The following is a 27408-nucleotide window of genomic DNA, read 5'->3' on the forward strand; positions in this document are numbered from 1 at the left end:
GCCCGGAGTTAGATGGCAAGTGGCAGCTTCAGGACTCAGATCGGGGTCTGGTTAGATCTATGCATGACACCGAGCTGCTTCCCTTTAGAAGTGAGCAGACATCATTTCTTTCCGTGAGCTGGGGATTTCCTCCTCTCCAATTAGTCTTAATGAGTTTTTTCCCCCCGTGTGCCTTGATTCCCACAGAAACAGTCACTGCCTCACATCTGGAGCCCTCAGCAGCGTGGCATGTCGCCTTGACCTCAGGAGGCCTCGCTTCCTGCTGGTTGGATCGACACTGAATAACTTCCCCATTTCCTGGGGCCCTCACACACATTATCTCATTTGATCATCACCATCACCCCTGCAAGTGCGGAGGCGCAATGTGCACAGAGCAAAGCAGCTGGTAACCAGGGCCAGGAGGGCAAGCTTCACACAACAGGCTCTGTTGCAGGAGGCGGAAGTCACTTGGGCTGGGGGCCGCTGACAAGGGGAAGAGGTCACTCTTGACAAGGTTGTTCTGCAGCCAACCATTCGCTAGGCAAACACTCGTGGCTCTGTGGTGCAAAATGTGCTCTCGGGTGACCCATTAAATGTACAAAGACTCCATGATGGAGTTAAGCACATGCCCTCAATCACAGGGGGTCGGGCTGAGGTGTCCAGCTCACAAGGAGGCAGCCTGGCTGGTTCAGGGAGCTGGCAGGGGCTGGAGGGGGGCGGGCAGCAAGCTGACAGCCAGCTCCCAGCTGACCTCCGTGGGCAGTGATGACACTCTTAAGATCGGATTGTTCTCGTGCAGAGCCATCCATGAGAGGCGGCAATCGATGGCTCCCCCATCTGCTGCCCTAAGGCCCCCTCCCGCTTCAGCCTACCTCTTCAGCCTTGTCGGGGAGGGGGGGGCTCGCTCTACTTCAGGGAGTTCAGAAGTTTTCTCTTCCCCTGATCTTCACACCCACCCCAGGCCCCGCAGCTCAGGTCTGGGTCCCACCCCAGAGCACGAATTCCTGCCCCAGTTCAAAGACCCAGGCTCAGTGCCAGGAGCTGCAGACACAGAATAAGACATGTCAGGATAGAGTCCTTGTCAACTCAACCTCCATCAGTCGTGCGTCAACTCAAACCTCCATCAGTGTCGGGACCTGTCAGGAGGGAGAGACTGGGCTTTTTCCACTGGGTCCTCCCCAACTCCAGCTATTGGCTTGGCACCCACAGGGAACTTCATCACTGCATGGGGATCCTCTTTGGCAGCTGCTAAACTCAGGCATCCTGCCTCCCAGACCCCTCCTCATCAGTCTTCAGACATCTTCAGAATGTTCCTTTGGCTCTTGGCTAAGTTTGGGGGATCCTGGTTCCCAGATATAATCTAGGTCCTGACTGCCTTCTCCTCCATGTTTTTTTGTGACTAGGGACCAGGAGGCCTTGGAATGGAATTTGTGGGAGGGAGGGGGTAAGAAGGAACCAGTCTTGCCCAGGAACCTGGAGACCATGGCTGTGTCTTCCAGCTCATCCTGGGGCTCTCCCCAGCTTGCCCGCAGCACTGCCCTCCTAGCTCATCCTGTCCATTTGGAAGAGCACTGGATTGGAAATAACACGCTGCCCGCCAGCCCTCTCCTCCCTCCAGGGACACATCTGGTCTCCGCCTCTCACCCTCTCAAAGGGATGCAGTCAGCCAGAGAGATGGAAGGGAGCATGGAGCAGAGAAGATCAGGGAAAGCAACTAAAGAGCTGGTCTCAGAGTTAGAGGCTGGGAGGTGGGGGGGCAGGCTGGAGCAGGTCCTGGCTGGGTGGGGAGATGGGGGCAGAGAAGGGCCCAAACTTATTAACCTCAAAGCAGCAGCCTGGCCCCTGGGTCTATGACGGTGAATGAGCTGATGCCTCCGAAGGCTGAGGGACCAGAGAAGAGAAGGGGAAGGAGTCTAGGTGTTCAGCCGAGAACCCTTCTGCAGCCACAGGAGTTGGATGCTTCTAACCTGCAGGGCCAGGCTGGACACAGGCTCAGGATGGGAGAAGGAACTGTCCCTGGCCCAAGGCAGCTGTCCTCCAACAGAAGGTCATTGCCTTCCTTCAGAAGCTCCCAGCTGACAGTGAACCATGGATCCTCTGATCAGATAGCTCCCACCCAAGGAGAAAGGCAGCTTCTGTCTGTGGTTGCCTGAGTCTGAAGTGGGAGACAGACCCTACCCTTAGATGCATCCCAGTCTGATGAAGACATAGATCTAGCACTGGGAAGACCCCATCTACTGGGGGCCTTGTCCTTGGGAAGCCTCAGGTTCAAGTGTAGAAGAGACCCATCCCCGTGGGAGATGTTGACACACCAAGAGGTTCTCAAGCCAATGGAACTGTGGGTCTCAAGTCCACAAGGGCTGGGAAAGGGCAAAGATGGAAGGATAGAGCCCACTGGGGGAGTCAGGGAGATGAGGAAGCAGGGTGGGAAACAGCCTCTATTCAGTCTCCGCTAGGACAGTGGGACCTAACTCTCACATGTTCCCTGGGAGACCCAAAGCTATAAACAAGTAGTGGTCTGGGGGTGAAGAGTGCTGACTCCCACCCTCTTCACTGACCGCCCCCTCCTCCCACATCCTGTCCACACCGCCCTTTGTGGGGTGCCCCTGCCCACATGCTGTCCCTGCCCCAACCCCAGTGGGGTCAACAGGACGTGGCAGCTCCCCTAGAAGACCCAGCTCCCACCTGTCCAGGCCCGCCCCATCAGAGATGTGCTAACATGGAAACAGGTAAAGCACCTGGTGTATGTGTGCTGAGTCACTCAGTCGTGTCTGACTCTTTGCGACCCCATGGACTGTAGCCTGCCGGGCTCCTCTGTCCATGGGATTCTCCAGGCAAGACTACTGGAGTGGGTTGCCTTTTCCTCCTCCAGGGGATCTTCCCAACCCAGGGATTGAACTCATGTCTCAGGTACCTCCTGCATTGGCAGGTGAGTTTTTTATCACTAGCGCCACCAGGGAAGCCCCGGTAGGTGTTATTAAACGGAAGCTAGGATTTGTCGAGCACCTGCTGTGTCCAGCTTTCACTGATAGTTTTTCTTACAACTACCTTGGAAGTAAGTTTGTCTAGACCTCATTATACGGATGTGGATAATGGAGACTCAGAGAAGGTTCCTGAGTCATCCACAATCATACAGCTAATGAGTGGCCTTGCTCTCTCCCCTAGAGGGCGCTGCCATAGCAGTCAGAGGCAATTCTAGTGATCCCTCTGGGTGATGCACTTTTGGGTTTTAGAAAGCCAGAGACCAGCTTTCTTCCTGCCTCCAAAGAGCTATGGCCACCAGGCCGCGCAGATCTGGGCAGCTCAGCACTGCCATCTACTGGTCACTCAGTTCCCTTCCTCAGGGATGGGTCACAGAGCGGATGGACTCTGGCAAGGGGTTGGCCAGAGACCCACGTTCCCTCCATCCCATTCACGTTTGCCAACCACCATGCTGTGTCAGGCACTGGAAGAGCAGCAGGTAGTCAGTGGGCAGCAGTCGAGGGACAAAAGTGCCCCTTGAATTGGAGGCTGGCAAATTTGGAACCCTCTGGGCACCTTCTGTGTGGGTGGAGGCCAGGGGGAGGGCTGATCTGTCCCGGAAGGTACTTGGGCTGTAGACAGGAGGTCATCCTGGAAGATTCTGATGTAGAGGATGGGCATAGTGAGTGGGAGGTCATCTTGTCCCCAACTCAGCTTGAATTGTCCCCAACTCAGCTTGAAATAGGACCTGATTTGGCTGAAAGCTGTGGGGAGGGGTGTCCAGGCGTCCTCTTCCCAGAGCCAGCAGCGTTCTGCTGTCCAGTCCAGAAGGCCATCCAGGGACTGGTCTGAGGCTTTGGATGATGAGGCTTCAGATTAGGGATGCAGGAGAGGAGGTGCCATGGAGAATGGGGCTTCAGCCAGATTGGGAGGAGGCAAGTAGAGGTAGAGGCTGGGAGCTATGTCTACCTGGAGCAAATGTGCATCACAGTGTAATCTAGAACAAAGAGAGAGAGGGGACAGAACTGTGCAATGATAGGGCCTGGTTACATCCATGCATGGGCTTCCCCAGTGGCTCAGACAGTGGAGAATCTGCCTGCAATTCAGGAGACAGACCTGGGTTTGATCCCTGGCTTGGGGAGATCCCCTGGAGACGGGAATGGCTACCCACTCCAGTATTCTTGCCTGGAGAATCCTATGGACTGAGGAGCCTGGCAGGCTACAGTCTATAAGGTCACAAAGAGTCGGACACGGCTAAAGCAACTTAGCAGTCACACATATTCATGTACATGGTAGAAAACCATGCAACTGTTAAAATGATGATGGAGGTAAATATTTATGGATATGAAAAGATGTTCACAACATATTGTCAAGTAAAAAAAAGCAAATTACAAAATAATTTGTATAGCATGAGCCTACTTTTTAAAAATGAATTTATACATGTAGAAAAAAAATCTGTTTATATCTCCAGGTGGCAAAATGATGGCTAATTAATTTTTTTGTTCTGCTTATCTGTATTTTCTGATTTTTCTACAATGCATGTAAATAAAAAGTAATGACGTTTTGACAAACGACCATGGCCAAATCTGTCCACCACCTCTTTGCTTCTGTGTGTGAACATCAGATAGATAAGGGCTGAGTGTAGGGATGGATTTGAAGGAGAGATAGGGGTTGAAGACAGAGGGAGAGGATGCAGGCAGGTGATGGGGACCCAGTGAGGAAGCTGAGGCAGGTGAAGAGGGGGGCCTCACCTGCTGCTGCTGAAACAAGCCTGTGTTTCACAAAAACAGTTTACTGAGCGTTCCTGACAAGCCCTTTCTGCTCTATTACAGCTTTTTCCTCCAGGACTGCTTCACACTCATTTCAACTAGATTTCATTTGAACAAAGAGAGAAGGCCACACTGTGACTTGCCTGGCAAGCTGGAAGCACAGCCACTCCAAGCCACAGAGAGGAGTCGGGACAAGGGTTTGTCCCCAGTCTTGTTCTTCCTTTAAGGTCATTCTCTACCCCCATCCTTCCTCAACTCCCCAAACCACAACATGATCAAGGCACTGGGTGCCCCCTTCTCATGATTCCCCTCCCCATGATACTACTCAGGCCCAGCATCAGACTCTGCTAAAGAATTAGGCAGTCCCTGGTGGTCCAGTGATTAAGACTGCACTTCCAATGCAGGGGATGCTGGTTTGATCCCTGGTCGGGGAACTAAGATGGCACATGCTGCAAGGCACAGTATCCCCCCCCAAAAAAATTAGGAGTGGTGCTCATCTCCTCTCTCTGCCTGGGACTAACAGGGAAATCTCGTCAAGCAGCCCGTAAAACATGCCCAAATGAAGAGCATCTCCCCTGGTGTGGAGGAAGGGGTATTGCTGGGACAGGGGCTCGGGCTGAGCTGGCTCTGAGAGCAGGGGAGGGGACTAGCAGTCAGGCCTTGTCTGCAGTGCTGGAGCCCTGGCACTACTGGGCCACCCCCCAGGGCCTCTCCTTGTGCCCACTGAATGACTCACCTTGGCACAGACACAATGGCTGGGGTGGGCACAGAGCCTGCTCCCTGCGGCACCCCAGCTCCCCTCAGATGCTTTCCGAGAAGCTCTTTGAGCAAGGGGCTTGGGCTGCGCCCTGCCCAATGGGCTGGCATCTTGGGATGAAAACAGCGCAGCCCCCCGCAGGGGCTGCCCTCGCTGAGCGACGCCCTCACCAGTGGTGGAGAACAAGGGTCCATTCAGCGAGCGCCCGGGTAAAGGGATCGGAGGCCCTGGCATGGGCAGTGGGCAGCAAGAGGGGGTGGTGCAGGAGAGGAAGGCTGCCCGCTTCCCAGAAGTCCAGGGGCACAGATGGGCCAAGGGCCTGGGTGGACCCCCAGGCAACCAGATAGAAGGGGTGGATGGATCTGAAATTTCAAGGGGCCACAGGGCACTGGGCCCAGGCTCCCAGTTCAGAACCACTGGCTCCTCAGTTCCCAAACCCACTCATCCCCAGAAGCCTTTCCCAGCCTTTCAGCCTGATGTGTGGGAACTTGAAGGAGATAAATCTCCACTGTGAGAGTGAGGTGAGGGGGGGCCAGGGGAAATGGGATGTTACAGGGACAAAGATGGGAGTTGGGACAGCCAGCTCATTCATAAGTGCTTTGTGGAGCTGTCAAGGCCTGGGCTCCAGGAGGGGGTGCAGAAAGGCTGGGGTGGGCCCAGTGAGGCTGAGCCCTGAGCTTCAGGATGGCCCCAGGGGCGGGGGGAGGGCCTGGGAGTGCAGCACCTGCCCCCTCTGGCCCTGTCAGGAGCCCCACATTCCTTCCATCATCCCCCCACTGCTAGATAGAGCCCTCGATTGACCCTCCAGACAAAGGGCTGGTTCTAATTCCAGCCCACAGCCCCGCAACTCCAGGGGATGGGGAGACAGCAGGAATGTGGACGCCTGCACTCAAGAGGGGAGGATGGCAGGAATCTGCTGGGACTGAGGCTGTCAGGAAATCTAACACAGGCTGTTTCTTGAGAGTAGGGAACAGGTTTATTCTTCATCAAGTTCCCAGTGTCTACCAGGCACTGGAAGGAGAATGCTGAGGGAGGGCCTGGGTCATGGGATCTAAGAGTTAGAAGACAGGTCAGGGGTCATCTGGTCCAGCCCTTCCCTGACCCACTGTCCCAGAGAAAGGGTCTGCTTGCTCAGTGGTCAGGGTTTCAGACACAGCAGCAGCCCCAGGAACTGCCCACTAGCAGCTCTGTCTGGAGCCAGACGGGCTGGCACGCTCTGGTGGCCCTGCCTTGGGGCACAGTGGCCTCGGTGGGGTGAGAGGCGCTCTCTCCGTGGCTGGGCTGTGGCCCAGCACCACCCCCTCAGGCTATGCCAGGGGGCGTTGCCAGGGGCAGCCTGGGCTGTGCCAGGCCGGTCCCTCCTCCTTAAAGCCCGGGCATCTCAGGAGCGGGCAGAGCCAGGCCAGGATGGAGAGGAGACGGGTCACCTCAGCCGCTCGCCGCTCCTATGTCTCCTCCTCGGAGATGGTGGTGGGGGGCCGTCGCCTGGGTCCCGGCACCCGCCTGTCCCTGGCTCGAATGCCGCCTCCACTCCCGGCCCGGGTGGACTTCTCCCTGGCCGGGGCACTCAACTCTGGCTTCAAGGAGACCCGGGCCAGCGAGAGGGCAGAGATGATGGAGCTCAATGACCGCTTCGCCAGCTACATTGAGAAGGTGCGCTTCCTGGAGCAGCAGAACAAGGCGCTGGCTGCCGAGCTCAACCAGCTGCGGGCCAAGGAGCCCACCAAGCTGGCCGACGTCTACCAGGCGGAGCTGCGCGAGCTGCGCCTGCGACTCGATCAACTCACCGCCAACAGCGCCCGGCTCGAGGTGGAGAGGGACAACCTGGCACACGACCTGGGCACCCTGAGGCAGAAGTGAGGAGGGGAGCCGCAGAGGGGCCTCCTGAACCAGGAGGACTGGGTCCTGGGAGGGGGCGCCTGCAGGTCTCAGGCAGGGGCTCTGCCTTACTGTTCCCCGGTCTCCCACCTCTAGGAGGGAGGGCAATCCTTGTTCCCAGATGATGGAGGGCCTGGGACAAGGCCCAGGGTCTGATTCCCGGGAATCTGATTCCCTAAAACTTTCTGCCAGGGAGCCGGGGTACCGGTCAGCACCTTCTCGCTGGGGAAAGCTGTGGACAGTCAGGGACCCAGCAGGCAGGCTCTGAGTTTTATTCACTGCGGGGCCTTGTGACTGCACAGGGAATACACTTATTCTTAGCTCTGTCTGGAAGAGGAATTAGAAGGGAGGATGGGGGTGCACCAGGAGGACTGGGCTGGGGTACAGGCAATAGCTTCAGAACACAGGTGACTCTGCCTGACCCCAGCTTATGACCCTAGTCAAGGTGCTTCAACTTCACAGCTGTAAAGTGGAGATCTTAATAAACCCATTTCCAAAGGTCAGAAGAAATGCCAGGGGCATGGTCCCTGCCAAGCTGGCAGAGTATGTGTGTGTGACTTCGAGTGCAAGAAGATGTGTGTGCGTGTGTGTGTGTGTGTGTGTGTGTGTATGGCAGGAGTGAGTATAGGTTGATGGAAGCGCCTGTGTGAGCAGAAGCAGGTGCAAGAATCCTGATAAGGCACCTTGGTAATGACTTAAAGCACAGGCTCTTGTCTGCTCACCCTTCTGGCCAAGGCTCTGTCTAGAATCCTTCTGCCCCTCATTCCTCCTTCCGCTCCACTGGTCCTGGGGGTGGGGGAGCATCTCTCCGGCAGGGAGATTAGGGGAGGGGTCCCCATAGTCGTCAGAAGAGCCCAGACCCAGAAGTGTGTCTCCCTACCCCAGGCTCCAAGATGAAACCAACCAGAGGCTGGAGGCTGAGAACAACCTGGCTGCCTATCGACAGGTCAGGGTGGCGGGGAGGGGTCGGGGAGGGGGAAAATGTTGATGGCAGCCCACCCAAACACAGTCCCTAAGCCAAGCCCTCCAGAGCAATGTGCTGCTCCACAAAAGGAGGGATCAGATTAGACTAGGGAGCAGAGAGGACAAGTCTGGGGTCAGAGTGGCCCTTTGCCCCGCCCTGCTCCAGGAAGCAGATGAAGCCACCCTGGCCCGTCTGGATCTGGAAAGGAAGATTGAGTCTCTGGAGGAGGAAATCCGGTTCTTGAGGAAGATCCACGAGGAGGTAAGATGGGGAAGGAGGGGCAAAAAGGCCAACACAGAGACTGGAACTGAGGGAGAGAGATGGGGAGACAGAGACAGATATCCAGAGAGAGAAAGGGACAGACTGACAGAGAAAGAAAATGAGAGAGAGACAGAGAAAGAGAGGCAGAGAGAACGGAGGGAGACAGAACTAGAAACAGATAAGAGAGCACCCCCAGCCCCTGGTAAAATGCACCTAGACACACACTGCACTTAAAGTGGGCCCTGTTGCCTCATTCTTCTTCACTCCGGCCCTGTGAGATAGGGACTGTTCCAGTGTTATCTCCTTTTCACAGAGGAGAACCCTGAAGCTCAGAAAGGTTAAAGAATGTGCTAAGGTCACACATTTGGTCTCTGTGACTCCACTCCCTCTGCCATCTGTTTCCATTGAAATGACAGCCATACATCAAAAAAAAAAAAAAAAAGACCCCACTGAGCTCTGACTTCAAATAATAGATTCAGAATCCATGGGCTCAGGGAACCCAGGAACCCATAGGCACACCCACATCACAGGGACTCAGACATTCTTTCATGAGAACACAGACATGCTTCCAGCGCTCCTGACTTCCAGGCCTGGGAGGAGGACACCCCAGGGCCCCCAAACTAACCCACTTCTTCCCTTATCCTGGACAATGCCATTTCCTCCACTAGGAGCATCCCATCTCCCCTAGCCAACGTCCATGTCCAAGGGGCAGGCAGAAGAGGGCATGATACTATGGGGAAGCCCCAGTTGCAGCTGGTCCCTGAGGCCTGGCAACCCTTCTCTTACCCTGGCCAGGAGGTGCGGGAGCTCCAGGAGCAGCTGGCCCAGCAGCAGGTCCACGTGGAGATGGATGTGGCCAAGCCTGACCTCACAGCGGCCCTGAGAGAGATCCGCACACAGTATGAGGCAATGGCATCCAGCAACATGCATGAGGCGGAGGAGTGGTACCGGTCCAAGGTAACCCTGACTTTGGGACAGCCTGCCTCCTCCAGGCAGCCCTCCTGGCTCCATACAGAAGAATCAGGGAAGGAGGGTGGAGGAAGCTGGGAGAGGATCCTCTCTGAGTGAGTGACCTTTACCAAAGAAGTGAGGCGACTTGCCCAGGGTCATACAGGCACTATTACTCCCAACAAGTACTTATCAGTATCTGTTGCTATTGACTACTAGCCAACACTCTTGTGTTTTAGGCTCTGTGCTTTGCAAGGATTATCTTACCATGAAGTAGGTATTGTTCTTTGATAGATGAGAGAACTAAAGTCCAGAGAAGTTAACCAATTTGACCAAAGTCACACAGCTCCTAAGCAATAAAGCTGGATTTCTAACCCTAGCTGTCTCACTTAAGAGCCTGCTTTTTTTTTTAACTGTTTATCTGGGGGGCTTTTTTGGTCATGCCTCGAAGCATGTGGGATGTTAGTTCCTTGACCAGGGATCTAACCCATGCCCCCCTGCATTGTAAGGGTGGAGCTTTAACCACTGGACTGCCAGGGAAGTACCAAGCCTGCATTCTTGATGCTTCTGCCATCTGCATCCTGGGTTATTGAGCATCTACTGCATGCCAGGCTCTGCCCAGCATACAGAGACAGGTCTGACCAGGGAGATGTGATGTCACTCAGTCTAATGTCTATGGAGAACACAGCAGGGCAGGGTTTATATGCAATGTGGGGGCAGGAAGGATTTCATGGGAGGGCAGTGGGGCCAAGCAGGACTGGCAGTCTATGAACATAAAGAGAAGACAGAAAGGGCATTCAGGGTGCAGGACACAGCCTGAGTAGAGGCCATAAAGCACAGAAAAGTGGGGGCCTGGCGATCCTGGCCCAGGGCATGGAGCTGAGGAGTGTAAGGGGCGGAAGTCAGCGATGGTTCCGAGCAGGTTAAGGCGTGATGGAGTCATGAAGGGTTCAGTGCAGGCTGAGGGAGAGAGGGTTATCAGAACCTGGTCTCTGCTCACCGAGCTCCCTGTGTGTGACGGAGGAGGACGGGGTTCACTCCCGAGGATGGAGCGGCTGGAGAGCCTGGGCTCTGTGGCACCCTCTGCTCATTCATGCCTTCCCTCATCAGGCACTGGGCTAGATGCTAGAGAAGCAGCAGTGTCGTCTGTGTCCATGGGCCACAGTGTCTGTGAATAATCCCCCTCAGTGCAATGGTGTGGGGTGGGCTGGAAAACAACCCGACCGTCCGGCCCATCTCCCGGATCCTCCAGCCTCGTTCCAACTCCCCGGGCCCACCAAGCTCCCGCCCCCTGATCCTCCAGCCTCGTTCCAACTTCCCGGGCCCACCAAGCTCCCGCGATATGCGGCCCCAGATCGCTCCTCAGCATAAAGCCCTCTCCTCATCTAGTTTGCGGACCTGAACGACGCCGCCGCCCGCAACGCGGAGCTGCTCCGCCAGGCCAAGCACGAGGCCAACGACTACCGGCGGCAGCTGCAGGCCTTGACCTGCGACCTGGAGTCCTTGCGCGGCACGGTGAGCACCGGCGGGGCCGTATGCGGGGAGGGGGACCGGGACCACGAGCCGGGCCTGGCACCGCTAGCCGGGCCTGGCACCTACAGCCCTAGCAGATGCTGGAGAAGGACCGGCTGGGGGCGGAGCTCTGAAAAGTTACTTGGGGCGGGGCCTCGGGGAACGGTCCGGCTCCACCCACAGAACGAGTCCCTGGAGCGGCAGATGCGCGAGCAGGAGGAGCGCCACGCGCGGGAGGCGGCGAGTTATCAGGAGGCGCTGGCCCGGCTGGAGGAAGAGGGGCAGAGCCTCAAGGACGAGATGGCGCGCCACCTGCAGGAATACCAGGACCTGCTCAACGTCAAACTGGCCCTGGACATCGAGATCGCCACCTACAGGAAGCTGCTGGAGGGCGAGGAGAACCGGTGAGCCCAGACCGGCCCGCCTGCCCTACTGCCCCGCCCCAGAATCGCCTTGCTCCCTTCACGCGTGCATGTGTGCTCGGACATGTCCAACTCTTTGCGACTCCCATAGCAGGTAGTCCGTCAGGCTCCTATGTCCATGGGATTTCCCAGGCAAGAATACTGGAGTGAGTTGCCATTTCCTTCTTCAGCGGGTCTTCCCACCCAAGGGGTAGAACCCGCATCTCTGTCTCCTGCTTTAGCAAGTGTGTTCTTTACCACCGCGCCACCTGGGAAGCCCCATCAGGGACTGTCTTATTCAGCCTCGTGACCAGCCCCCTCCTATCCCAGTGCCCAGCACAGTGCTCGCGTAACACACAGTTGGTATTCATAAATGCCTGATGAATGAATGGATGGATTCAATTCAGCCCATGCTGATCAGGTCCTAGGGTAAGGACTTCGGTTATCTTCCAAACTAAGAGGCTCACTCCCCACCCTCCCAACAAAGACTGGACTTCTTTTCTGCTGACCAATCTCCTCTGCCTCCTGACAACTCTCTTCACCACTCTCCCCTCCCCTCTGTCATCCTCGGAGCACTCACTCTCTTTTGAGTGGAGATGCTCCCCTTGCTTATAACACTCAGGGCTCTTACAGCCCCAGGGAGTGTGTTGGCTGCTGGAGAAGCTAAGATATGGGGGTCTGCCTTTCCTGGCAAGGAGAAGGGCCTCGAAGCTATCATGATGACCCTGGACCAGGATCTGGCCTGGGAATGTCCTCCGGCAGGCTGGTCACCCCTCTCCTTCTGCTGTCTTTCAGCATCACCATTCCTGTGCAGACCTTCTCCAACCTGCAGATCCGAGGTCAGTAGAACAGGGTTTTGTGGGCAGAGTGTTGGATTTCCGCCCCCTCCCCCAGGCCTTGGGTTGCTCTTCTGGTCTGAGGCCAAGGACCAGGGCAGAGGAGCCCATTCTCTCTGTGGGGACCTTCATTATTCACGGCAGGACTTCCAGCCAGAACATGCCATCCCAGAGCATTCCAGGTGGGGCTTGCAGCCACTCCTGTCCTGCTGTGCCCTTTGTCCCTCCTCCCATGTCCACTCCCCATTCCACTGCAGAACTGAGTGAGGGTCTTAACCTCTCTCCTGTCTGCAGGTCCCTGTCCAGCTGAGTGTTTGATGTTTGTGTGTTTTTTTAACTGCTTGTCACTACAGGGGGCAAAAGCACCAAAGAAGGGGAAAGTCACAAGGTCACAAGACATCTCAAAAGCCTCACAATACAAGTTATACCAATTCAGGCTCACCAGGTTGTAGATGGAGCCCCGCCGGCTCTCGGTTAGCTGCCTGCCTTTTAGACATGGTGCTTTTCTCAGCTTGATAGGGAGCAAACTCACCAAGCCCACCTTCCCCATCTTCTTGGGCTCCCTCCTCCCAGGTTTCCCTAAAGGCCAAGTCTATGTCATTTCCCCAGCAATCTCAGTGCCCGGTCCAGGGCCTGGCACAGGGTAAATGTACATTAAAGTAGTAGAGTTGGCTGGTGTTCAAGGTGCTAAGTCCTCGGGTACTCAGTTGAGATGCTCTGGGCCTCTAAGCAAACACCAGCTTCTGCCTCACCTCTTCCCCATCACCAGGAGGGCCCCTAGAGTCTCGTGGTGCCTGGCGGCCAGGCTCTTGGCCTGATTCCTCTGTCCCTGAGGCTTGGTTGTTCAGCTCAGGGCTGATTCAGCCCAGAGGATTATTTCCCTCTAGACTGCTGCTCTTGGAGTGAATAAAGTTTTATGTCCCCTGCTCTTAATATTAAACATTAGTGAGTTTGACATGTTATATTTTTCTCTCTGCAGGGGGGAATAAATTACTTCTTACTTGTATGTGGCCCTCAAATAATTCTCTGCTGAGGGAAAAAATAATTCTTCTGGACTAGAAATTTAGAAACACTAGCTATGCATGTCCTAGGGCTTAGTTCAGTATCAGAAGAGTTAACCAGCAGACCAGGTAGAGGCAATACTGCCACATGCCAGACAGAAGAGGGTCCTAGAGAGGTGGCAGAGAGAAGCAGGAAAAGGGAAGAGGGACGGGAGAGGGACCCATGTGTGTGGAACACGAATATGTGCCCATTGTTTTACACACATTATTTCAGTTAACTGACTCATTACTTCCAGCTAGAGAAGTAGGCAGCAGCATCCCCATTTTGTGGATGAGAACAGTGAGGTTGGAAGAGGTAAATTAACTTGCCCACAGTCGCGTGGCTGAGCTGGGACTTGAACTTTGGCCTGCCTGACTTCAATAACCACGCGCTCTTCCCTTGGCATGATGCTGGGTTGTCAGGGAGCCAGGGGCCAGGTGAGGGACTGCAGAGGGGCTGAAATGCAGCTAGGCCAGGACAGCGAGCAGGGCAGTGAGGGTTTGCTTGGCGCCGTGGGGACTTAGGAGATCACCAGCCCCTCTGGGAGAGCCTAGGACTTCTCTGGTTGGATAGGCTTTTGTACTTGCGATTAGGAGTCTCAGGGGGAAACTGAGGGTGGGAGAAGATGTCTAGGGCCCTGAGAGCCTACGGATGCCTCCTCTCCTCATATCTGCAGAAACCAGCCTGGACACCAAGTCTGTGTCAGAAGGCCACCTCAAGAGGAACATTGTGGTGAAGACTGTGGAGATGCGGGATGGAGAGGTGAGGATGGCATGTCCAAGATTCTGGCCCCAGCAGGCTCTGGGAGAAAGCCTGCACCGGCGTATAGAAGGTTCTTGATAACTCCCAAGAGTTCCTCTGGGAGGCTCTGGAAGAGGGGAAGGAGCCCGGATATAATTCCATTCCCCAGTCCCTACACTAAGGGGAGCCTAGATGCTTAGGCCACTGGACGGGGTCCTGACTCTGGCTTTCTTCCTCCCTTTCTCACCCTCAGACCCAGGTGCCCTCACAGCAGGCCTGGAGCAGAGAGAAAGAATATTAAATTTAGTAACTTTCACTCCCAACTTTCAACTTTCAGCTTGGTGCAAGGGACCTGGCAGGAGAATGGGAAGAGGAGATGGGCATATCCCCTCCCCACTGTATCAGCAACAGAACTAGCTAATCTTACAACAGCAGCTCACCATGTGCCAGGCAGATGTTTGCTAGATGTTTGACGGAATTAGCTTGTTTCCCCCTCTGACTGCTGCATGGCGGCCTTCTGGTTACCATCATAGAAAAGGTGGAAGGCTGGGAACCTGTCCCGGGTCACACTGCCTAGCCGCGGTGGACCTGGAGTCTCGTGAGCTCCTAAGTGTGGCACGTTCTCTGTCCCCTGCAGGTCATTAAGGAATCCAAGCAGGAGCGCAAGGACGTGATGTGAACAGGCCCCATCTGGTGGTCACTGCCCCGCCATTTGCGGGGTCTGCAGCAGGAGTCGGGGTAGCCGTCCCTTCTCCGCTAGTTAATTTCCCCAGAATTGAGTTCCCACCCAAACTGGTTGCTCCTCTTCCTGCTCTGTCTCTATGCCAGCTTGCCACCCTAGGCTCCATCAGCATTAAGCCTGCCAGACAGCACCCACCCCACACCCAGCAACACTAACAGGGCACTCACCCCAAAGGGCGGCCTGGAGGGGCACAGCCAGCAGCTTGAGTTAGAATTGGGAGGGAGGAGAAAAGGCAGGGAGGGCAGGGAGACCTCATAAATCACCCTACCCTCTGTATCCTGAACCTTTGTTGTCATGGCAACTGTTGCCAGAGCTGGAGGTGTCTGGGGGTATCTGGGAATGGGGCCTTTGAGTTTCCTTGGGCTGCTGGAGGAAAACTGAGAGTCTGAGACAAGCAGAGGAAGTCCCCAGGGCAAGGTGGCCTTGGCCAGAGGCTTATTCTTCTAGACTGACTCTGACCAGTCTGAGGGTGGGTGGGGCTATCCTGCCAACTGGGAGAGTCAGTAGACAGAATCCCTGGCCTGCTCAGATCACAGAGGGGCCTCCTGAGCGATGCATCAAGTGTCTCAGCCCCACTGAGCTGCCACGTGGGCATGCCGTGGGCCCGTGGGAGCTTGATTCTCTGCACTTGGGGGAAGTATAGTGTAAGTGCAGAGGAAAGGGGTGCTGGGAGGGAGCAGAACGGGGCCTTGCCCATTGCTGTGGGTACAGAGAGGTCAAGCCCAGGAGGACTCCGGTACAGGCTGGAGGGGGCAGGTAGAGATGGTGGGGGCAGAGCTTGGGATGATGCTAGACATCAGAGTGGGGGTCGTGGGTGAGTAGTTACACTTGGCCTTTGGGTCGTGGGAATCAAGAAAGTGATTCATCCTCTTGAAGATGCTGACACAGGAAAGGAAGAGGCTGCTGTTCATGGGAGCGGGGCCCGCTATGTCCCAGCTCTCAAGGCCCTTCCCTTGCTGCGTAAACCCTGTCCACCCAGGCCTGTGGGCCCCTGCAAGTGCCACCTGACCCCAGGAAACACTGCTAAGCGAAGCCTCTGTTGCCGCCCAACCTCCTCTCCCCACAGTGATCACTGCTCTTCCCTAAACCAAGGCCCCTGTAGTCCCCTCTTAGTCAAATACAAAACATACCCCCCTCCCCATGTTTTAGGTAGCACTTTATTTTATGATTTGGAACCCGAGGCCCATGCAGAGTGAAGACACTGGTTTGTGTTCCCGCAGCCTGGAGGCAGGAAAGCTTGGGGCAGACACTTCCACCCTGAGCACCTGTTCTGCTGTTCGCAGGAAGACTGGTGGGCATGAGATGATCAGTGCCCACAAGTGGGGCTCCGAAGCCCACTCCAGGGTCCCCATCTCCCTCCAAGTCAGAGGGACTTGACTGCATACCCTTCCCCCACCCCCTCCTGCCACCCACTGCTGCTAATCTTTGGGGCATTGCTGCGGGCTTTAGCCACTGACATAAATGCAACAAATAAAGACAACTGCTGTGGCCTTCCCTAGAGTGGACTCTGATCTGTTCAGCAGAGGCTGAGGCTGGGGCAGAGGACAGGACGTAGCCTCAGGCAAGACACAACTTGCTTCTTATCACTGATCATCTTGGGGCCCCCAGCATCCCCAGAAGTGGTCACATGACAAATCCCACCTCCAACCCTGCTCTGCTTTCCAGCCCTGGTGCCCCACGCACCCACTGCCTTTGCTTCCGGCTCCTCTTCTCACACCCAGCCCCCAGGCTGGGTGCCATCTCTCAGGAAAGCCCTGAATTCAGTCTCCACTTTCCTCACCCATTTCCCCTGTCCTGGTCTCTACCTTTAATCCCCAAACTCACCATTTCTACCTGCCAGTCCCGGGATGAGGCTGGGAAAGAAGGCAAAGAGGATATATACTAGGTACCCCAACTCTTTTCTTCCTCTCTCTGCTACCTTCAGTTCAAACAGCACCCACCTGGCAATCCACGAAGGCAAGAAAATAAAGCACATCAAACACGGTCAACGCCAGATAGGTGATAAGTATTAGGTTCACTTCTTCCTTCTCTGAGCGTGAAATCAGAAGACACGTGCACTCAGACTACTTCCATCCTGGACTCAGTTCCCCATCTCCCACCTGCTCAGGCTTCCCTGCTTCCCAGATGAGTTTCCAGACTTGCTCACGAAAATGGGGGGCAGGTTCACATGCCCCGCCCCCAACCAGAGGCATCTGGTACCATTTAACAAACACATTTGAGCACAGCTGGTCTTCAGAGCTGGGGGAGAGAGAGCCTGGGGGAGAAGTTGGGACAAAAGCGGAATAAGTAACAGCAGCAACGACAAAGGTGAATGCTGATAAAGATGACTGTGATGAGCATGTAGCCTATCAGAAAGAGCCCCAGGGCGGCCCGAGTCTCAGGATCGGAGAAGGAGACCGGGTAGCGACCTGGAGATGTCACGCCCAGTCGGAACCCAGCAATGCGCTCGCCCTGCCGCCAGCAATAGTAGATGCCCCGGTCTTCCAGCTGGGTGAAGCGGATGTGGAGATGGTTGCCGTGGTCGATGAACACCCTCATGGACCCGTTGACGCCCTTCAGGTACTGCGTGCGGTAGAGGTACTGGTGGTCCTTGTCCCAGGCCACGGCGTGCTCTGGCCGGGCCCCGGGGCAGGAGATGATGAGTCCGTGGCCCAGCCTCTGCTGGTGGAACTGAATGGGCACCTGGGGCAACCAGGGCCGGCTGCCCACTTTGGACACATAGTTGAAGATGGCCATCACGCCCTCCTGGACCTTCTTCTTCTTCTTGCAGGGCATCAGGCAGCTCCGAACCAGCAGCTCGGGGTTGTGGTCGCTGGCCTTGGCCCGGAGCTGCCTGGGCACAGCCCTCGAACCACAAGACACCACGTTGGGCAGTATCTTGCGGTAGCGGGGAGAGAGGTCCGGGCTCTGCAGGTAGCACAGACCGATACGCCACTGCTCCCCACGCACCCCGCAGCGGTCGCAAGGGGTCCACTCCCAGAAGGTGGTGAAGACGCGGAGGCTCCCGTGGTACTCGTCTTCTAAGGGCTCCTGGCCCTGGTCCTTGAAGGTAGCCACCATCCCCTTACTGCTCTGGATGTCCACGTCGTAGGCGTAAAAGTAGTCCCCCTTGCGGGTGCCGCAGAAATATAAGCCGGAGTCTTCCGGCTGCGCCCGGAAGACCAAGAGGCTGAACATGCGGATGCTGAAGCGGACCAGTATGTCGCTGCCCACGCGCACCTGGGCTGCCTCCGTCAGCACCCGCCCATCGAAGTCCGTCAGCACTTTGGTGTGGCTGCTGCCCAGGTGCTTCTGATAGTACCAGACGACAGCGGACACCTCCTCCGGCTTGCAGGGGCAGGGGAGCTCGAAGCTCATGTCGGCCAGGTAGGCCGCGTTGTCAAACATCAGGAAAGCCGGGCAGGGGGTCCTCTGAAAGATGTTCTCTTTCCCCACTATTTCAAAGGCCTGGAGGCTCCCCCACGCCCACAGGAGCACAGTGGTGTGGGCCAGGCTCATGCCTGCGCAAGGGAAGGGTCAGAGGGGGCAGGGCAAACCCGAGGCACTAAAGGCCTCTGGGGCTTCTAGAAATCACTGCTGGGAGGAGTCATCTATACGAGGAAAGGATTAAGTAGCCAGGAAAAGATGCAACAGTCTGCAGAGGAAGCTGCCATAGGCAAGGCAGTTGATTCCCAGTTAACGTACAAGATGCCCTTCCATGTTCCAGATGTGATCTTGAGGAGAAAACCATTCTAGAATCTGGCTCCCTCTCCCCTTTCTAGAACTCTAGCATTCTAGAACACTGAGTCAGGGGAAGCCAGAGAAACAAGGGCCCAGGTCCAAGTTGGCAAAATCTCTGCCCTTCTGCTTCAGGCTCTGCCCTGCCTGCCTGCCTGGTGGAAAGGTCTTCCCTTTGGTTAATCTGAGAGTTGAAGGAAACTCTCCCACCTGCACATCTTGCCATCTGAAGATACCTGGGAGGCTGGCCAGGCCTGAACTGAAGGCTTGGGGCTTTCTCAGGCCCAACCTGCATGGGAACTCAGCCCCTGGAGAAAAATATTCCACCTCAAATGAGGTAGCATTTGATCATTTATTGACTAAATGTCCATTAATTGGTTTCTGGTGATGAATACTCTTGTTTAAGGGCTATGGAAGATGAACTGGGAGATTGGGATTGACCATATGTACACTACTATGTATAAAATAGATAACTAATGAGAACCTACTGTATACCACAGGGAACTCTAGTCAATGCTCTGTGGTCACCCCTAAATGGGAAGGAAATCTAAAGAGAATATATATATATATGTATGTGTGTGTATATATATGTATATACATATAAATTATTCATTTTGCTATACAGAAGAAACTAACAACATTGTAGGGCAACTGTACTCCAATAAAATCAATTAAAAAAAAAAGAACTATGGAGACCAGTATTTGTTAACCATGGAGGATTAACAATTTTGTTTTTTCCTTGTTTTGAGTGGAGGCTGCAATGGGTGGTACCAGTGTTTGGTTGGGTGCTCACCCATATCTCAGGGCCATGGGCTAGCACACTGGCAGACTCTAAGGGTGGGAAGCAAAAAATCTTTCAGCTTGGCCCTTGACCATCCTGTAGATCTACAAAGTTCAGAATATGAAGCCTCCAAGGGGCTGGGGAAAAGGGAAAATTCAGTTCCTGCTTTGGTTGTGAAAATTCTAAATCCAAAAGGGAATCAGGTGTGGGTTTCTGATTAGAGTCCCGCAGAGCCCCCAAGACCATCAAAAAATGCCTCTGATGACCACTGGGGGCCTCTGAGGGTAAATGGTCCCATCAGTCCACCTGGTATAGCATCAGCAGCTCTTGCAGCAGACCCTCCTCCTCCTGAAGCCCACCCGGCTGCTCCCCCAGGCCTTGCCCCTCCAAGCTGGAGGTGCCCATGGCCTGCAGCTTCTGAAATAAGGCTCTGCAGCTCTCTCTCTCCGCATAGCTCATCAGGCTCAAGTTCAGGGTGAAGCGCCCGGTGCTGGCCAGGCTGTGCAGGATCCCCAGCACCGCCCAGCGATCAGCATGCCTCACATGATCGGCCAGCGCCACCAGCATCTCCCCTAGAAGTCCAAACCCCACGTCCATCTGGAAGAGGCGGCCCAGCTTCAGACCCCCGAGCTGCAGCAGGGCCTCGTAGCGCTCTGGCCCACTGCGCAAGTGTCGCCGCCAGTCACGGTAGAACTCAGCTGAGGTCTCAGGCTGGAAGAGCATTTTCTCCTGGATCACAAAGGAAGAGAAAGAGAGTCCAGAGCTCTTCCAGCTGCTCCGTGACAGTGAGAGTGAGGGGAACCCATGGGTTTTCAGCTCTGGTATTGGTCTCTGAGCACTGGCAAGGCCACAGTCCCTGTGGGCCTCATTTTCAGATGAAGGACCAGGGGATGGGATGGGAAGGGAGGGTCCCAAGAGGAGAAAATGCAGGCCATGATGTGAGATTCTCAGCTGTACCAGGACTTTCCTACTGATGAGTGTGGACATAGCCCTGTTCTACAAGAGTAAGTCAGACTTCACTCTGAGCAGGGTGGGGGTGGGAGGTATTTGGAAACTTCAGGAGGAGAAAAAAGAACTCAAGTATTCAGGATCTGACAGGCTGTATCTCCTTCCCAACCCTGCCAGAGGATCAGACTCTCTACCATATGACCCAAGGCAGGGCACCCCAAATTTGATCTGGGAATGCAAGCCAAGGGCTGATGGACAGGGGCCTGTCAAGTCCACATTTCTGACTTGATCTGGTAGGTTTTGGCCTCATCACCCACTGGTTGCTTTTCTTTCTGGAATTGGAGGCAGAAGGTTGCTTCTGTTGGCTTTACATGAGACACAAGGAAAACATATGTGTTGTAAGAAGACAGGATGGGAGGGTGAGGGTAGGTGCTGGACCTCACTTACCGGGGAGATTTCAGTGGTTTCATCCTGGGAGGGCCTTCCCTGACTAGTGTGACAGTTCCAGGGCACAGGCCTCTTTCCTCCCATCTTGTCCTTCCGTTCCAGCGGCTTCAGATGTGATGCAAGGACGATACCCCTATGGGCAAAGGCCAGAGATTAGGGGATGGACCTTATGCTGCCTGTAAGTATGAGGTGGCTGGACTCTGCATGAAAACAGGCTGGCCCTGTTGGCAAGCCCATATAAGAAAAATAACAACAGCAAAAGTAACTGATAACTTTTGAGCACTTCCCATGTGTTAGGTATTGTGCTCAGAATCTCATGTGCAATCACGTTTAATCATGACAATGGTTACTTTTTCTTTCAGATGAGGAATAGTGGCTCAGATAGGGAAAATAATTTGCAGAAGATCACACAGGTAGCAGAAGGTAGGGCTAAGACAGCCCAGAATGGTCTGACGCCAGGTGTATGCTCTTATCCACTATAGTAAACCAGAACAGGAGAGCCTGAGAAAAATGGCATTAAGCTGACCTGAACTCCTCATAGGAAGCTACCTTCTGTTCCACTGCCCGTAACTTGGCAGCATTCTCCCGTTTGTACTTCTCATCAGCAATGAGTGCAGCCTGCAGCTCTTTCTCCAAAGCCTTGAAGTTGATGACATCATTCTTTTTCATGGCCCCTGCCTAGCAAGGCAAAGGAAATGAATGTCAAACAGAAGACGAACATCAGGGATGGGGGGGCGGTGGGCGTTTGCATCTGGATTTTTTGCCAGCCAACAAAATGACCCCAAAGCACTCTGGACATCTAATCACTCATCTTGGGGGGTGTTACAAAAATCTAGTTCTCTGTTTTACGGAGGGGAGCTGAGTCGTACAGTGAGGTCTTGCTTAAGATTTGTTGTCGCCGAAAACAGTCCTGACTTTCAATTTAATGCCTTATCTTAATTTTGCTCTCTGCCTCTGAAAATATTTTTTAATTGGAATTTAATTGACATTAAATGTTATATTAGTTTCAGGTGTACAATACAGTAATTCAACATTTATATACATTACCAGATGATCACCGCAATAAGTTTAGTTACCATCTGTCATAATTTAAGAGTTATTACAATATTATTGACTTATTCCCTATTCTGTATGTTACATTCTCATAACAATATATTTTATGGCTGGAAGTTTGTGCCTCTTAATCTATTTCATCCATCCCCCCCGCCCACCTTCCCCTGTAGCAACCACCAGTGTGTTCTCAGTATCTGTGAATCTTTGTTTTCCTTGTTTTGTTTTTAGATTTCGCATATAAGTGAAATCATGCAGTATTTAACTTTCTCTGTCTTAAAATACCCAGTAATACACCTTAGCATAACACCCTCTAGGTCCATCCATGTTGTTTTAAATAGCAATTTTTCATTCTTTTTTATTCTGCCTCTAAAAATATTTTAGTATTGGTGCTTTGGCTGAGGAAGCATTTCGATTTCGGAATTTAGTTCCTTCACATTTCCACAAGGACTCACTATATACAAGTTTTGATAGAGGCCCTCACACAAAATCAGAACTACTGTAAGCTATTCTTGAGCCAGGGATAAAAATTCACCCATTGCTAAGTTAAGCATTAGTCGTTCTGTCCTGTTGCAGCTGAGACCCCATGGATTGTAGCCCACCAGGCGGCTCTGTCCATTGAATTCTCCAAGCAAGAATACTGGAGTGGGTTGCCATTCCCTTCTCCAGTGTATGTTCCCGATCCAGGGATCCAACCTGGGTCTCCCACACTGCAGGCAGATTCTTTACGATCTGAGCCGCCAGGGAAGCACCCACCCTTAAATGTCTTTTAATGAGGAAAGATACTTTCCACCTGAAACCAGATGCAATGACTGAGCAGGAAATCAAGTAGACGCGAGAGAGGAAGGGGCTTAATGATTCCCGTACTCAAATCCCTCTGTCCAGCCCAAGGCTGGAGCATAAATCTCTAGGTACTTGGGCAACCTCTTTAGTTCTTCTATGTACTTCTGCAACTTCCGCGTATCTGAGGCTGATTGATTCGTTCTATAGGGAGATCACCTATACGAATTTTAATCTTGGATCCGCACTTACCGCCCTCTGAATCTTACTACTAGTGCTCCGAGCTATTAGCTAAAGATCACGTGGCGAAGTCATCCTCACCAAGCTCCTCAGCCCCTGGGATTTCCCAGGCAAGAATACTGGAGTGGGTTGCCATTTCCTCCTCCAGGGCATCTTCCCGACCCAGGTCTCTAGCACTGCAGGCAGATTCTTTACCATCTGAGCCACCAGGGAAGCCCCAACACGGAAGCAGGGGGTCTAAAACAAACCCTCCACCCTACCATGGGTAAGCGAAAGACCAAGAAGTAGGGTGGCCTGGCCAGGAACTGAACTCAGGGGTCCTGACTTCTGCCTAGTTCTGAGCCTTTCCTAGTCACTGAAAATATAGAACATCTAATCCTCCTGCCCCCTGACCTTCACCCCAGCAGCCGAGGCCTCGGTTTCCTTTCTTTCTTTGGGGATGCCCAGATACAGCCAGACGAAGTTAGCTCAGCGTAGACCACGCCCAGCAGCTGTGGTTGCCCAGCAACTGCTACAACAGCCTCCCACGTGACTGTCCCGAAGGCCCCCGGTCAGGGTGGCCCCGAGGCGCCTGATCAAATTCACGCCTTCTCAGGCCTCGCTCTCTTTGGAGCAGACCACGCCGTGGTTTGGGGACCCACAGTTCGCTTCTCAGGTTCCTGTGTCCGCAGCTGGGATTCCTCCGAGCTGGTCCACAGGCAGAGGGCTGCCCTCCCAGGAAGAAACGCGACCGCGGCGCCTGTGGGGTCCTCCCGGACGGCGGGCGCAGGCGGTGAGGCGGCGTGGGGCGGAAGCACGGTCTCCAGCGGCCGACTAGGAGTTTTTGGCTGAGCAGCGGGAGGTGAGTGGTGTTGGTCAGCGTCAGGGGAGGCTTGCTCTGGTGGAATGAGAAATTAAATGTCAGATCTGGAAGAGATGCTATATGTTATATGCCACTTTCACTTTACAGATGGGTAAATTGAGGCTTGGAGTAGGATAGAGAATGAAAGCCCGCCCTGCCACCCCCCCCACCCCCCCGCCAACCGATTCCTGAGTTCCCTGCGTGTCGTCCGTCTATAAAACCCTTTCCTTGGTCAGGGGTCCTTCTTGCAGTGTCTATTCCCCATCTTACTCTCTCTTCCAACTGTGCCGCCTTCAGTTCTCTATCAAGCTCCCTCGTCGTTACTCTGTGTTCCTTTGAGAGCCAGCATTGTAGCGGGAAGCTGCAGTGAAGTTTGGTACCGAAATTCACTAGTTTTGTGCAACTGTGGGCAGGTCAGCTGTTTTCTCTGTGCCTTGTTGGAGCCATGCATTTTGTCATTCATCAAGTGCTTCTGTTTTGTTCCAGGCACCCTTTTAAATGAAAACAAAAACAGCCCTTGCTTAAACTGTAGTTGGAGAGTGAGGGTAAATACACGAATAGATACTTGTCAGCTAATGATAAATGTTAGTAAAAATAATAAAACATTGAAAATAGGGGTTGGAGAGTGTGTGTTGGGGGGGAGTTTTTTAGAGTGACAAGGGAAGGTTTCTCAGAGAAGGTGCTGTTTTAGTAGAGTCCTGAGTGAGATGAAGGAACAAGGTATACATGCCCAGGGGAATAGCATTTTGGAAGAGAAAAGTAAGTGCAATGGCCCTGAAGCAGAAATGACTTGGATTATTTCATGAACAGCCTTGTATAGAAATTTCTGCAGTCATTTCATGGGTTTCTTGGGAGAATGAAATGTGCACAGAGATGATAGCTCTTTGGAAATAAAAAGAATATGCATATGAAAGTTTCCATGATAATTTACATTTACTTATTAGTAGTAGAGCTCTTAATTCTCTATTTTGTCCACAATCAGCACTCAACAAGGGGCACTGAAGGAGGTGGAGGGATTACCCTTGTGGAAGAAATAACCAGTATCTCAAAATTGAACGTTCTGGTCAGTTAACATTTATCCAGTGCCTACTTATGTGAACTGCTGTCTTGGGCATTGGCACATGGGCACAAGGAGCACAGGTTTCCTGTAGTCAACAATGGCCAAAAAAGTTTTTTTTTTTAAACTAAAAAATACAAATAGGACAAAAGAATGGCTAAGAAATAATGCCATCTAACATTGATTGATCCTGGAATCGTGATGAATTCTTTACACAGCCTATTTTGTTTAATTCTCATAACGCTTGATGTGATGAAAATTAATCACTTTATTTTCCAATTGAAGAAACAGGCTTGGAGAGGTGAATAACTTACTTAAAGTGACATAGTTATCATAGTTATTAAGTGACAAAGTTTGGGTTCAAATCTAGGTCTACCAGTTCCAGAGCCCTGACCAGTAACCCATGCTCTGGTCTGTTGTCTATTACTTGTAAGCTGTAGAATTGTTGTTGAGGGTAATTAGTGCAGTTAACTACCGTTAATGACAGAAGTAAATGCTGATAGAGACATGAAAGGCTGTAGCATCATAGATGAGTGAGAAATTGAGGCTCTAGGAAGACTTGAAGGAAATGGTCTTTGAACAGTTCTTTTGAATAGAATTTCAATACTTGAAGTGGAGACAGCCCACAATATATTTATTAACTGCAGAGAGAAAACAAGTAACTTTATACAGTGGAAAGGCCTGGTAGACAACACCATAATCAAGTGGTTAAGTTAACATCACTGATGGAAGAAATTAAAATCATATGCCACTTGTTAGGAGTTGCACTGAAAAGAGCACAGCCTCACTACTGTGATATTCTTACCGAAAAAAGAAAAAGAGCAAAGCTTGACTGTAATCATGAGGAAACATCAGACAAACTTAAATTCAGGAGCATGGTACAAACTCACTAGCCTATAATCTTCAAAAGTGTCAAGTCATAGAAATCAAGGAAAGGCCAAGGATTGTTCCAGATTGAAAGAGACTGAAGACATGATAGCCAGGTGCAAACATGGAATCCTTTGCTGTGAAGGACATTAGTGGAACAATTTCTGAAACTTGTATGGGGACCTGTGGATTAGGTGTAGTAATGTGTCAGTATTTTCTGATTTTGATGGTTGTATTGTGGTTATGTAGAAGAATGTCCTTGTTGGTAGGAATCACGTGCACTAAGAGCAGGTGTTGGCAAACTTTGTCTATTAAGGGCCAGATAGTAAATATTTTAGGCTCTGAGGGCCATATAGTCTCAGAGGCAGCTACTCAGCTGTTACAGGGTGAAAGCAGCCACAGACAGTATAAAAAAAACGGGCATGGCTGTGTTCCAGTAAAGCTGTTTTCATAGACACTGAAATTTGAATTTCATAGAACTAATTGTCATGTATCATGAAATACTATTCTTTTGATATTTTTTCCACCTGTTCAAAAATATTAAAAAAAAAAAAATCATACCTTCCAGGCTATTATGAGAACAGCCAGATTTGGCTACAGGCTACAGTTTACCAACTCCTGCACTGAAGTCTGAGGAGGTGATGAGACATTATGTCAGCAACTTTTGTGTGTGTGTGTGTGTGTGTGTGTCAGCAACTTATTCTCAAATAACTTAGGAAAAAATGATGTGCACTGTTTTTCAACTTCCTGCATTTAATTATTTTAGAATTAAAATTTTTTTAGTATTAAAAAAAAAACAAGTGGTCTGGTACTTCCTTGGCAGTCCAGTGGTTAGGACTCCGTGCTTCTACTGCAGGGGGCCCTGGTGGAGGGGAGGGGAAGAAGTGGGCAAAGTGTATGTAAACAGACAAAGGATTAGGACAGAGAGGAGGGAAAAGTACGGGGCTTTAGAGGAGCAGTTGGTGGGTTGATGTAACTGGAGAGGAGAGCGTGTGAAGGGATATGGTCAACCATAGGCTAGGGTGGAGGCCTTGGTTCCTCATCAGCATCTAACTTTTCTCTTGTTGAATTTTAGCACCATGGATACTGACTTGTATGATGAGTTCGGAAATTACATCGGACCAGAGCTTGATTCTGATGAAGATGATGATGAACTGGGCAGAGAGACCAAAGATCTTGATGAGGTAAAACAAATATATTAGTTTTTCTCATCTCTGTTTTTAAAAAAGCAATGAAGTAGTGAATCTTCTGTGCTCCCGTAGTAACCTGTATTTATCTCTAACGTTGTCCTTTTTATAATTATTATGATTTAATTTGGTTCTTACACTGCTCCTAAGAAAGCTTGATGTTCCAAAGGAGAACATAAGGTAATTTCATTGTTAGGGTGGTTTTATATTCTGAGTTCTAGTTCTTCAGGTAGTAGCTCTTCTTCCATTTGCTTGAAGTGCCTTTTGGCTATCATGAATAGTTCTAATGTAGAAAAGGTAGTCAGCTCTTTTGAGGGCTGCTGACCTGGGAGCTCTCTCATAAGCTCAGGTTTTAAAGATGCATAGGGACTTCCCTGTGGTCCAGTAGTTAAGAATCACCTGCCAATGCAGGGGACATGTGTTGGATGCGTGATCCAGGAAGATTCCACATGCTGTGGAGCAACTTAATCCATGCGCCACAACTACTGAGCCAAAGCTCAAGGGCCCTTGAGCCGCAGCTAGTGAAGCCGGCCTGGAACAAGAAGTCTTTGCACCACAAGGAAGAGTAGCGCCCACTCGCCGCAACTAGAGAAAGCCCGCAAGCAGCAACGAAGAATAAATAAAATAAAAAATACATAAAAGCAGTAGAAAGGGAAGACACAGATTCCCGTGCCTCCTCTTCAGGAGGGTTACAGAGGACGAG

The 27408-nt window shown here is 52.5% G+C and overlaps 4 protein-coding genes across 6 annotated transcripts in view; 2 read left to right on the plus strand and 2 right to left on the minus strand.

Annotated features, from left to right (window-relative positions):
- The first annotated feature begins 6848 nt into the window (after positions 1-6848).
- On the plus strand, positions 6849-16286 carry GFAP (glial fibrillary acidic protein). Of its 3 annotated transcripts, XM_020873506.2 has the most exons (10): positions 6849-7322; positions 8230-8290; positions 8474-8569; positions 9365-9526; positions 10907-11032; positions 11213-11433; positions 12226-12269; positions 12620-12739; positions 13984-14069; positions 14686-16286. In XM_020873506.2, the coding sequence occupies exons 1-10, from the start codon at positions 6874-6876 to the stop codon at positions 14725-14727; spliced, it is 1407 nt and encodes a 468-aa protein (XP_020729165.1). In that variant the 5' UTR covers positions 6849-6873; the 3' UTR covers positions 14728-16286. The 3 variants fall into 3 exon arrangements, with proteins under 3 accessions (XP_020729165.1, XP_070335748.1, XP_020729166.1); XM_020873507.2 differs by lacking the exon at positions 12620-12739 and having other exon boundaries at positions 6850-7322; XM_070479647.1 differs by lacking the exons at positions 13984-14069; positions 14686-16286 and having other exon boundaries at positions 12620-12744.
- Positions 15947-18742, minus strand: FAM187A (family with sequence similarity 187 member A). Its single transcript, XM_020873508.2, has one exon. The coding sequence runs from the start codon at positions 18286-18288 to the stop codon at positions 17023-17025; it is 1266 nt and encodes a 421-aa protein (XP_020729167.1). The 5' UTR covers positions 18289-18742; the 3' UTR covers positions 15947-17022.
- Positions 18743-18840: 98 nt separating this feature from the next.
- Positions 18841-23251, minus strand: DNAAF19 (dynein axonemal assembly factor 19). Its single transcript, XM_020873510.2, has 4 exons — positions 23147-23251; positions 21210-21361; positions 20684-20816; positions 18841-20017 (listed from the first exon to the last, which is right to left on the minus strand). The coding sequence occupies exons 2-4, from the start codon at positions 21350-21352 to the stop codon at positions 19586-19588; spliced, it is 708 nt and encodes a 235-aa protein (XP_020729169.2). The 5' UTR covers positions 21353-21361; positions 23147-23251; the 3' UTR covers positions 18841-19585.
- Positions 23252-23365: 114 nt separating this feature from the next.
- EFTUD2 (elongation factor Tu GTP binding domain containing 2) overlaps positions 23366-27408 on the plus strand; it is a 37103-nt gene continuing 33060 nt past the window's right edge. Inside the window, exons 1-2 of the mRNA XM_020873394.2 lie at positions 23366-23594; positions 26594-26702. Of these exons, the coding sequence (XP_020729053.1) occupies positions 26598-26702 (105 nt within the window). The 5' untranslated portion in view covers positions 23366-23594; positions 26594-26597. The remainder of the gene's footprint in view (positions 23595-26593; positions 26703-27408) is intronic.

This window comes from Odocoileus virginianus, chromosome 17 (genome assembly GCF_023699985.2).
Source record: "Odocoileus virginianus isolate 20LAN1187 ecotype Illinois chromosome 17, Ovbor_1.2, whole genome shotgun sequence".
Taxonomy (NCBI): domain Eukaryota; kingdom Metazoa; phylum Chordata; class Mammalia; order Artiodactyla; family Cervidae; genus Odocoileus; species Odocoileus virginianus.